Genomic DNA, 12,542 nt, shown 5'->3' on the forward strand with positions numbered 1-12,542 from the left:
CCGACATCAGCTATATACTAGGTGGATCTTGGATACTTAAACAAGAATAATGAATCTAAATAATATCTTCCGGCTTGCTTTTTGGGTAAGGTTCTGCATTATTACAATGATATCAGAGAGCATCTGGCCAAAAACCTACGTGGACTAGGGGATGTTGCGGTACAAAACTTTTAGAGCTAATTATAGACCGATTATAGTGTTTGTGATTGGATTTATGATGCTTGCTCATGGATTTACATATATTTGAATTCTTAGCCTGGCAATGATGCTCAAGCTTAAATAAGAGGTGTATGTGAGAACCTAATTATGTATATATAGTTCTATATCGGTTATTTACTAGGTAGATCTTGCATAATTATACAGAGTCAATAAATTTAAATAACATCTTTTGACCAGCCTTTCTGGGTGAGGTTTTATGTTTTTATAACCCCATCCTTAAAATACTGCTATTGTCATAGTTTCTCCACATTTACACTTTCCCATTCTTAAAATACCCTTATTCCATTCCATACTTAACCGAGAGAAAGGCCCATTCGCAATGTAAATAGTTTCAGGCCAATATGGATAAATAATAAAATGTTCTTAATTATTATTAAGGCTAACAACATAAGCTTTTTGGTCTACTGGTAACATAGCATCAGAGCTGAAAGTAAAGGGTTCAAATTCTACTCAGTCTAGATGCAAACAGAGTCGGGTGCTTAAGCTTTTCGGATCTACTGGTAAGTTAACAATTCTAATGCACCATTCTTATTCAACAAGTCTTCCAAATATGGAGAAGTTCAGACATGTTGGCTTCCTGCCTATACCAATCAAATTTTGTCCAACAAGCAGGTGTAAAAAGACATGGCAGGTAATGTTTTTGGAAAAGTTTTTGCTAGGAAATGCTTTTGGATTTTAGTGCAACAGCCCTGCCTTGGATTTTGATATCAGAGAGTATGGATGCATCTGAGTATGCAGAAGACTGCTTAGGAATAAAAATTTCAGGGTTATATGCCTAACCTTCTATAAGAAAATAAAATTTTCACCAACTCACTTGTTCAGAAACTCATGTAGCTGGAATTTTCCCCCCTACTTTGATTTGACATAATGCTGAGAAATCTTGCACAACACTATGATCTTCATAGAAACTCACTTTCCCTCTTCTCTCCATACTTTTAACATAACTTTTGTCGAATGACCTTAAGATCATAATCTCCTTAGCTGTTGGAAATTTAAGATAATTAGAGATTTTATATAGTTTATAGTTTTCCTTTCTCATGGATGATTACCCAAAACATGTGAAAGAACTGCAGCACACAGAGTAACATTAACCAACTTCTGCACCATTTGATTTTCCCCTCCATTAATAGAAAATTATGCATGCTAACATTTAATCCCCCTCCCAATTCTGCACTTGCATATATAGCATAGCACATTAGAATCTACAACAGAAAATTTACGGAAGAACAATCATGCAAACCGAGCTATTTACAGGTCAAAAGTTTCTTCTATTGCATCAGATGCCATGCTGGCTGCCAGGGATTTTGTTCAAGCTGGCTTCACCTACCACCTTCAGCGTCTGATGAATAGTCCTTATCAAGATAATGTAGATACATCAGGTATCAACTGAAATAGCCATTTCCAAAAGGAAGGAGGAATTCTTGCTTCTTGTGTGGGAAGTAGAGGTTGTTAGGCCAATGGAGTTAATCATGACTCAGCAGGGGTAATTCTATCCAAACTTAGATAACCAGTCATCTTTCGCCCGATGTTCTTCCCACCGTGCCCGAAGCCATGTAGATGGAAGGTCATAAGGAGCTTTTCTGAGACCTTCCCAGAGAAGTTCTGCAGAAATGCATGATCACATTCTCACTATAATGCATACCACCAACCACAGTTTCATTGTATAACGCAACAAAATTGCTCATATCCAAACTAAAAACATCATCAGGGATAATAACATGTCTAATGCAATAACAGTATTACATCAGAAAAGAACCACATATAACAGTAGATTCAATACCACATAAATTTGCCAAAATGAACCATATCCATGTCCAAGTGCATGCCTCAATCTTCTTTAATGAATTTGATTGGACTCCATCGAATCCTTTTTCCCACAAAAAAAAGGGAAAGGAAAGAAAAATGGTGCATGCCTCAAGCTTTGTGACTGTAATTTTAGTGGGGTGTCAAGTCTTCCCATGAATAACATAAGAATCAATCAGACCAGTGCAATTTGAAAATGTTAATGGATTGCTAAACACAAACGATAAGCAAGCAAAAAGGTCACAGTTAAATGAAAGTGCTATACATGCAGAGGAGCAGGTGCATAACGTAGCAATTTTAAGTGCTGCAGTGCATGCTAAATATGATATCGGAATAATGAAATTGAGTCATTATTTCATAGAAATACTGAACCATACATCTTTCTTAATTCATCTTTATTGTGACTAAAATATAATGGTATCTATCATTGCATTACATTTTATAATTAGTTGAATGACTAGTTGCCATGTTGTCACTTAAGTTCATAATACTCGTTGAGTGAACATTAACGTCAACAACCGTTAGGGCCAACTGGTTAGGTGAATACTTGAGCAAAACTCAATATAGATGAGAGGGTGGAAGGACGGGAACACATAATTAGAGCTGCAGCGTAATATATATAGGCCTACACAAGTCTGCAGTTGCATGATGAGAAATACAGAGAAGCTAACATAAATGAAGAAGAAAAAGATAAAAGTGAAGGGACAAGAACATGGAGGGGACGTTGGATAAAGAGAGGGAAGGAAAAGATCTAAAATCTAGGAGGGAGTGAGAAAGAAAAGATCTAAAATCTAGGAGAGAGCGAGAAAAAAATAAAAACCGGTAATTGCGAGGTGGATTGAGGGATATATGCCCCAAAGACAGTCATGCAAGGTATAATAAATTATTGGTAAAAGTGATTTCCTGGGGAAATCAAAGGCTGACTCCAAAAACACTTGATTTCGGACCCCTCATATAGCGAGAACTATGTGCATTGCTTGAGAGATCCATAGAAGATCCCAAATGATGTCTTGGATCTAACGATAATAGCTCGGTCCATGACCGCGTGTAGCTAAAGCGATGCACGTAACGAGCGGGCGGTTCATCAGCAGTTACAGCGCGCATTTGCCTTACTCGGTAAGGGGTGCCGATCCAGGACCTCTTTTCTCATACTCTCACATCCACTACAACTTTCGAATCTCTGCAGATTCTTCACAAGTCCCTGCCTGACTTAGGAGCGGAGACTTTTTCTTCTTGTTTTCAGCTGAGCTTTCTTCTTCTTCTTCTCTCTCTCTCTCTTCTTTTATTTTTTTTATTTTTGCTAGAACAGATGGATCATACCTAACGAGTACGGATACACCCAATAAAGTCAAAAAATATGATATCTCGGTGTGCCAAGGGCAACTCCCTATCTCCAGCCCACAGAGTACCACCGGAGTGACAGCCTATATAGACAGTCACTCAATCCGCAGCCCCATTGGCTTCTCAGTATACATGCTTGGCCTGGAAAGCCCCTTCAACCCTCACCATAGCCCAAATGTCCCGGAACAGTGGGTGGTCACAACCGTTACCCCTTGGAACCCCCGGATCTAACTGATAACGGTGGCTGAATCACCCTCCAGAATGATGGACCTGGCCTGTAACACGCACCGGGCATGGCGAAGGCCCACCCAAGCAGCTCACAACTCTGCATACAAAACCGAAGTGTCAAATAACTGAATGTCCCCAGCAGCCACAACCTTGGCAGACGAGTCCCAAATAACAAAACCTGCACTTTCCCTCGTGCCATCGTCCAAGATTGACCCATCAAAGTTGACATTGAGGAAACTCGGGAGTGGAGGCTCTCAAGTGAAAAACATCGTATAAAATGCTGCCGAAGCAGAGTGGGAACCCCAGATGTCCCGAGCTATTTAAAGTCCCTCCAATAGGGATGGTGTGACACAGCTCTATTGCTTGAATGCGGGCACTCTCCACCACAAGTCTCGACGACATACGCCGTTCGCCGAATGTACGAATATTCCTGATCAACCAGATCTGGTAGACAGTACAACTCGCTCGAACCGCCTCTTGACGAAGCACCAGAGGCAAGCTTCTTTATTCGAGTACAGCCACAGGCAAGCACTCTCACCAGCTAACTTCTTTTAGCTTGGAGCTTGTCCGACCTCTCCAAGTCTGAAGCTTGGATTTTGACGGCAACACCAAACAATCAATGAAAAAAACTATGGTTTTTCTACACTATAGTATATTTTTTCTTTCTGTACGTTCGTAGCTTCTCCATAGAGTTTCAACTTCTTAGGAACTTGAAGCAAGCACGGCCATCTGCAGTTCGAACCCTAGCCACTCCTTGATAGGATACACAGACCTTTTTCCAGGGAGCCTTGTCTAAAGAATGGAGAAGAAATGGTATGAACAACAATTACACTCCTGTGAGATTCGGCTTAGAATGGGCCGTTTTGGGCTAAAGCCGGCAGAGCCAACCGACTTTAGTCTCTGCTTCTTCTTCGCCTCTTCGGTTGAGCGGATCAGCCACAGCAACCGTCACCTCTTGGATTATTGCACTCCACCACCATAGCCTTTGCAATCAAGCTTGACCTAAAATCTTCCGCATTGTTCTTGCTAGCAGGCGTTTGGTAGTCTAGCTTGCTAGGGCGAAAGGGCGTGCCGTGGAGCTGATTGGAAGCCATTAGGTCAGCCAAAAGGAATGGGAGGATGGGAAGCTTGGGGATGGGTTTAGGGGGAGGGAAGACAAGTAAAGCTAAAGAATAAAGAATGAAGAAGTTATATCCAGCTGTACCTAAGAAAAAAAGAAGTTATATCCAACAAACATTATCATTTATAAGATGACTTGCTATAAATTTTTTAAACAAATTCTAGACAAATTTTCCTGATTCCTTAAAATTTAGTCTTACTGGTATTTACCATGTACCATGCACATAAAAAGCTTGCTTGCTTCAATAATTTTTTATTAATTATATTTGTTTTTTAAGAATTTACAAGGATGGGCGGGCTTTGATATCTTGTTACGATTCTGTCTAAAAATTTGGACATTTAGATAGATGGGCTCAGACTATATAAGCACTATAAAAATACTTAACCTATTTATTTTGAGATTATTATTCCTCCGCAGGAGAAATGCACTTTCTTGCCATTTGCCAAACAGCTCTCTTCATCTATTCATTGCATTGACTGCTTCTTTCTCATATAGTTAATTTAGGAATGGATTATGTACGACCAAGGCTGCAGCATCTGGCTGTTGGTTGTAATTGAACTAGTCCTGTGCATTAAAAGTTGCTTCCTATTTACAGTTGGTGTTTCATGCAATGTGCCAAATATGAGATACGACAACTAGCCTGCATCTAGATGTCGTGCACATTTGAGGTGCATTTGAATTGTTTGGCCCAAACCAATTCAAATGTAACTTTTTAACTTCCAACCTGGAAGAGGTTAATTGCATGGCATGGCCCCATACGAGCAGAAACTTCACCGGGGAGTCGAGCTTAGTTGGAGGGTTTTGGACTTCAGATATCCAGTCCATAAGTTGCTGCTTATCATAATTCAATTAATAGATTTCATTAAACAGTCTAAGAATCATGTTAAAACAATTCTGTGGTGCATCAACCACCAACTGAAAAACTTGTTCTGCTTACCCAAAAAGTGATCACATAGTCACTGCCCAGCAGTCACTGAGCAGAGGAGCCACCTAGCAATTTGAGCTCAACAGCAGTAACCCTTTGAGACAAGGTAAGATTACCTGAGCCATTTATTCAGGCAATCATTTTTCAGGGCAAGCTTAATTCAAGACATATCCCCCGAGCATTTGCAACGATAACGAGGGATTTCTCTGCAGTCTGCTGGAAACCAACAATAATGAGGGATTTCTCTGCAGTCTGCACCATCTTACGGTTAAGTAACCGATACAGGTGAAAGAACTACGGCAGAGAGAAAAATAAGCTAATTTCTGCCAAAATGCAAATTTTCCTTTATGCTGAGAAGACAAGTTACTGACATTCGTCTAATTGTATGCTGTACAAAAGAAAATTTACAGAAGAGCAGGTGCATAAACTCGAGTATTCACAGTGTCATTATGATTTCTTCATTGCAGTAGGTGTGATGTTGGTTGTCAGGTAGAGATCATCCTTAAGCCAGCTTCACCTAGCACCTTCTTCAATATCTGTCCAGGAGCCCTCATCAAGATCATCAAGTTCATTAAGTTCATCCAGGATCGACTGATTCAGACGCTTCCGTGATACCCTTCTGTGTTTTTTAAGTTCAAGTCGCGGCTCTGCTTGTTTAGTGCCCAAGTCACCCACCTTGTACCTGCAAAAGTTGGCACAGATATTTTAATAATTTCTTGATTTCAGTGCGGACCTGCTACAATTTATAGCATACATTGACATATATTAGTTTGTACACCAGCCATTCCTTTTGAACAGCAGATCGCTACCTCCTGGAGAGGGGATGATCCACCAGGAATGCTTCTAACAAAGAAGTCTTCAACTAACAAACATTACATGGCATAGTATCTATCAATTAGTTTCACCAGTAACTACTGGCAAAGGTTTGACTCCTTTGGACTATTAAAATGATATGATGAACAATAACAGGTGACTAAGTATATACGAGAGAATTAAGATGTGGCAGATATTAAACCCATTATCCAATCAGATATCTTATTTTAACTGATGAATGGGTAATAATCCAAGCACTCAAATGATCGATGACCACAAGCATCGTTTCTTCTTTATGTATTGCCTGCAGTTATCAATTGCCAATAAGTCAATGCACATTGAATGGATAGAAGAATCAACAACTTTCAAGTTAGAGTAATATTCTGGCAAATGACTAGTTACAAGATAAACCAGATCAATGATATGGGACAATGAGGTAATGAACTATCAGTAATCATTGGCATGCAGATAACAACTAGGAAGGACAATAAATTCAATTTCCCCAAAGTGTCATATACCTAAAAATGCAAGATGAGACAAGCGTGCATTGTTGCTTGCATACTTGTGGTTTCAATGTGTTGGCAGATGTAGAATGCAGATGCTATACATCTCATACAAAATAGAAGCTAGTTCAACTCTTAAACCAAGATCCGTAATGGTATTCAACTTTATATCCTACCATCATAAGCAACAGCCAGAATGCTAAACTGAAGTGAAAATAATCCTAACCTAATAAGTCATCTAATAGTCAATGCTCATCATGCTGGATCATACAGATTGTTGTTCGAAACTTACCTCACATCACCTTCTCTCTTTGTTCCAAATGTCCGTAACTGAAACTCCTCCCTGATTTTGATCTCATCAAGCAATTGCAAATAGTATGGATATCTTTCCCAGTCTCCCGTTACAACACATCCAGGTTCACCAAGGTGTAAGCAGTCATTAAATGAGCATTTTTCAGGTTCACTAGCTTGGAGCATCTGCCTGATCTGAAGGGATTAATGAACGCAAGAGAGTTAGCCAATATGAAATCACTAGTAAATTCTGAAGTCTGGACAGATTGCAACATAAAATTGAGGCATAAGGTTACATACAAAACCAAAAGCAAAAAAAACAACTAAAGAAAACATAGAAGAATATGATATGTAATAGTACAAATTAAACCTCTGGAAATGTCTCTGCAAGAGTTCTCTTTGTTACTTTCAGCAGGCTAGGCTGGTTAAAACCAGGAGTATCAGCAAGAAAACCTCCAGCAGATAGCGGAAGTAAAGAAACATGTCGGGTTGTGTGCTTTCCTCTGCCACTTCTTTTAGAGACAGTGCCAACTCGCTGCTCTCCAAACCACTTGCTGCTTTCATCCTGACAAGTTATAAAAACAAGAATTTCATGTTCATAACAACAATCAAAGTTTAAGCAAATAATGTTATAGTATGCAAAGTTAATAACTAGACTTCCCTTAACTGATAATTTTTTGTGTAGAAATATAAAAATCAAATAAGCATAGAAGAACAAATCCCATTGCCTAATTGATATGAGAATATTAGAACACTTCACGAGTAAAACAAAAAACATTACAGAATTCTCATTTCCAGAGCACAACACAATACTGTTAACACTTCATGAAACCTATGCGGTATGTCATACAAACAAGAACCATCATTTCAGAATTCTACAGAATGTTTAACCAAGAATAAAATTTCAGAAAAGAGACCATTTGCAGTAATAAAAGAGGAAAAGAAAAAATTGGAGTGTACATACATGCTCAAGCAGATTATTTATTTCTTCCTCATTAGAAATGCTCTGACTGCTTCTCAAGGAATTAATAAGACTGGACTTCCCAACGCCACTTGGACCAACAATCACAGTTGTTTGTCCCTTTAAGATGTCTTCAAGAGCAGATATTCCAGATCTGCAATCAACACTACAAAATAGTGGTTTGTAACCCCAGCCGTGAAGCCTTTCATTCCAAGAAGATATGGTCTGCATTCATCAAAAAATTGCAAAATTAACATATAGAAGATAATAAAGATATGCAATCAGAGAACAAACAATCTACTTCTTATATCTAAATAGAATCATTTCTCTATACTGCATCTTTCTTCTGTATTGGTGCTGCAGGCCTGGTGCAACTACATAGGATAAAAACCATGTTGATTTGTATATTATGTGATAGAGTGCAATTGAATTACATCTTAACACCTTTGTAAGACTTAATCAAGAAAAAAATAAGCTCCAACATTTGCAAGTTTTAAGATAGCTTTTTGACATATTAATCATTTACACCTCATGGAGATGCCCTTGTTTCCCAGAGATCCTAGTTCTATGCACTGTTCCTACCAAGGCATGTCGCATTTGTGCTTCAGTTTCACATGCCTCAAAAATCAAGCTATGGGCAATGAACCCAAGCCTTTCAAACTAACAAGCTCTTAGTAATGAGCTAATCAACAGTTAGTATACAATATCTGAGGTGTACTCTGTACTTTGCATGCTTCATTGGCAAAAAAAAATGATTACTTTTCTTGTGCTGCATGTTAGCATTGTGGAGTAACCAGGCAATCTTGCGGCAGCATCATGGAATAACCAGGCAATCTTGCAGCAACATCAAGCAAACAAGTAACCACCATGTAGAGATATAGATTCTTCAACAAATCTGCTAGGTACTTGGCTCTTGTAAAGAACCATAAACAAACCTCTGTTATGGCAAAGATCTATTACAAGGGCTACATATTGCAGGTGACTCTAAAATTCCTGAGACGAAAAAATTCTAGTAACATAAGCATCTAATTTCAAATAGCTGGTATAAAGCCCTGGAGGTCTTAGAGGCTCCACAATAGTCCAAGCAACGTGATCCACTGATAACCTCAAAAAGTTCTGAGACAGAAACCCATGAAGGTTTGAAAGGTGCACTGTAGGAAATCTTAGTTATCTAATTGCAAATAGTGGGTAAGCAGTTCAGCCTCCTTTGGTTACAAAAGATGCAAACACAAAGGCATTAGCCAATAACGGCTCAACTGCAAAAGGCGATATGATAAGAGCCTAATTGCTCGATATATTATATTGCTCAATATATTCCAAAGCAAAAGCCCATAAGCTTGAATAACTAGACTTAATACAGAAACTTTAATAAAAACCATGACGACTATAACCAATTAGGGTACATTAAGGACACAAAGGTTGAACATCATTTGGCTTGGCATCCAAGACGTGTTCCTAGAGAATATCCAGTGTTCGTATCTTTATAAGGATTGGCTTGGGACATAGAGTGCACACTAATGAACCAAACCTGGCTTCTTGTATCATGAAAACATGCTGATCCATGCATCACTTATGGATGGATCATATGAGCCCCACAGACTGATTTTTATTCAATCTTATACTAAGTTTTGTCTTGAGTTGAGATGACGATTGGTTCCTTGGGACTGTTGTGAGCTGTATGATTCCCACTAAAGTTATTGCATTATAAACACATGCTACTTCGGTCAGTCAAATAAACAACCACTAAAGGTAGGTTATATTTCGATGAAATCAAGTAGAGACCCATGTCTTAGTGCTTAGACAAAAGGATGTCAAAGGGGGTATGCCATATGTAAGTTTTAGACCAACAAATGTCTAAGGAGATATTATGCATTCCAATGGATGATCAAGTGAACTCTAGGGCTCAGATCAAACCTCTCCACTACTGACATGTGCCTCCTCTATCTCCACTTTTCTATTAAGTCCCCTACTTCTAGGGAAACTCTATTTGGCATGGCACATGGACCTAAAGGAACGACCTTTCGTCTCATCTGTCATACTCGATCATCTCTTTATCTTTTTTTTTTAAACCCTTTTCTACTGTTTTTGTATATCTGTGATCAAGGAAGAAATGTTTCATACCCCCTTTTCCAGCTCCTTCTTTCATCGCCATTCATAGCGTAAGTACAGCAACCACCCTCCATAAAAAAGGTATGATTATCTTCCCTTTTTTCATTCAAATTTATTCTCCAAACCTTTTGCCATCTCGATACATCCCTATTCATTATCCACATAGATACAAATTTTCTTCTGCACTTTTCTGGTGTTATTTTCCTGTAATTTCTGTTTATAATCAGATCTCTACTCTTTCACCCCGCTACTCTTTGCTTCATCCCTTTTGGTATAACATTATCATGTTAAGCTTGTATTTTTCAGTTTATTGTGCTCATGGACTTCTCTAGGTGAACTTCATGCATTCAATATGACTTCATACTTCTTGAGGTTCTATCTTGCAGAAAAGTAACTATTATACAATGTCTAACTCAATTAACCTATTGCCAGTCAAATAATTTGTCCATCTTGCACTCAAGATAAATTCTTCTGTTTAAGGGCAGATAGGTGATGCAAGAAACTGATAATTGCGCACGTCAAGAAAGCAAGAAAGAAAGCAAGATAATGATCAAACCTCTTTGCCGACGAGCTCGGACTTGTTCAGCACCAACGTGAGAGGGATTCCAGTGGATTCGGCCTCGACCAAGAACCTAGTCAGAGTGAACGGCTCCAGCTTCGGCTGGTCCATCGAGAACAGCACCAACAGATGATCCACATTAGCGACAGGAGGGTCCAAGATCTCGGTATTCCTCTTAAACACGTCCTCGATCATCCCCCTTCTATCAGTCCAATCAACGGAACCAACAAGAACCTTATCCCCGACTAAAACCATCCTCTTGATCTTCTTCAGCAAAGCCCTAACGACGCAGAGCAACTCCTTCCCGATCCTCGAATCAGAGACGACGAAGCTAGGGTTTTCCGGCGGCCCGCCGGCGGACTCCACGATGACCCGCATGAAATTGGCCTGGGCGGCAGCGACGAGGCCGACGGCCTGATTGGGAAGGAGCTTCCGGTGGTCGCCTGAGTCGAGGCCGGGCGAGAGGGAGGAGGCGGCGCCGGGGGGGAGGTCCTTGACGGCGTCCTTGGCCTTCAGGAAGTTCTTGTCGGGGGCGGGCTTGCGGGGAGCCTCGCGGGCGGAGAGGGAGACGGAGAGGGCGCGGAAGGGGGGAAGTCGGCGGAGGAACTGCCCGGCGGCTGGCGGCGGGTGGAGGGAGGGGAAGGGGCGGAGGCGGAGGAGGGCGGCGGAAGAGAAGGGCGGCATCGGAGGTTAGCTAGTGTTAGGGTTGTGAGGTCGCCGGAGGGGAGTGGAGGGAGACTGTGGAGAGTGTGGTGGTTACCAAATGGGGGCCGGATGGTTGATCATTTTATCGGTTTACGCAGACAGCTTTCTGGTTAAAAATGGAGGTTAAAGTCTTCCTCCTCCTTCCCCTTCTTCTTATTCTTCTTCTTCTTCTTTTTTCGCTAATAAAAAAGGGGTAGGAGGGAGGAAGGGACAAGCCCACCCCGCGTAGCAGCCTCCACTGGGCTTCCGCCCCGCCAGAAGAATATTCGATGCGGGCAGAAATGGCCGTGTTTTCCTATACCTCAAGTCCAAGCAGTGGCCAAAGTAGTGAGCTCCGGTCCACAATTTAATCGTCGCCGCAGATTCGAACTTGGGACCTTAAGGTTAGAATTTCTGTCCAGTACCACTAGGCTACCATCTTGGTGGCGAGGTTAAAGTCTCAAGGATGAAGAGATGATCACAAAAAACAAAAAAAAAAACAAAACAAAAACAAAAACAAAACAAAACAAAAGTGACATAGAGCCCGGAGAGTTAACCGGTGGGTCCCACGGATGGGGAGCTTTCTTGAACATGGAAGAGTCATACGATCCCGGAAGGATGACTTCCTTAGCTCAAATATTCGTTTAAAGCTTCAGATAGTCCGTGACCCCGGTTCTTCCTAGCTCTCTAAAGGGGTCTACGAGGAACTCTGCTATTGTATTATTATAGAAGGTCAGATCCTATTTATGTGGCCTACTATATAAGGTTGGACTCCAATATTCGTTTCTTTGAGAACAAAAGGCAACATCTGAGGACTATAGTTAATAGGACTTTACTCCATGTGTCGGATCGTCCAACCTCATCCTTGTGTTGCATTTGGGATTGCAAGAGATATTTGGAACTTTCATTAAGCTTTTGCAGGGATCCGAATGATCTATATCTCCCAGGAGTCTCCATCCCCGAGCTTTCTCAAAATAAATTTTGAT

At 40.5% G+C, this 12,542-nt stretch overlaps 1 protein-coding gene across 1 annotated transcript; it reads right to left on the reverse strand.

Annotated features, from left to right (window-relative positions):
• Positions 1-5,948: 5,948 nt before the first annotated feature.
• On the reverse strand, positions 5,949-11,676 carry LOC103696319 (small ribosomal subunit biogenesis GTPase RsgA 1, mitochondrial). Its single transcript, XM_008777905.3, has 5 exons — positions 10,870-11,676; positions 8,208-8,429; positions 7,614-7,808; positions 7,245-7,438; positions 5,949-6,318 (listed from the first exon to the last, which is right to left on the reverse strand). The coding sequence occupies exons 1-5, from the start codon at positions 11,554-11,556 to the stop codon at positions 6,150-6,152; spliced, it is 1,467 nt and encodes a 488-aa protein (XP_008776127.2). The 5' UTR covers positions 11,557-11,676; the 3' UTR covers positions 5,949-6,149.
• Between the last annotated feature and the right edge of the window lie 866 nt (positions 11,677-12,542).

The sequence above is a fragment of the Phoenix dactylifera genome, chromosome 10, assembly GCF_009389715.1.
Source record: "Phoenix dactylifera cultivar Barhee BC4 chromosome 10, palm_55x_up_171113_PBpolish2nd_filt_p, whole genome shotgun sequence".
Taxonomy (NCBI): domain Eukaryota; kingdom Viridiplantae; phylum Streptophyta; class Magnoliopsida; order Arecales; family Arecaceae; genus Phoenix; species Phoenix dactylifera.

What these genes read in the sequence shown, in the direction of transcription:
- LOC103696319 (XM_008777905.3), bottom strand. Translation starts at nt 11,556, where the DNA reads ATGCCGCCCTTCTCTTCCGCCGCCCTCCTCCGCCTCCGCCCCTTCCCC. An exon ending in TAAATAATCTGCTTGAGCAT is followed by an intron (nt 7,809 to 8,207) that starts GTATGTACACTC and finishes ATAACTTGTCAG; the next exon opens with GATGAAAGCAGCAAGTGGTT. An exon ending in AAGAGAGAAGGTGATGTGAG is followed by an intron (nt 6,319 to 7,244) that starts GTAAGTTTCGAA and finishes CAACTTTTGCAG; the next exon opens with GTACAAGGTGGGTGACTTGG.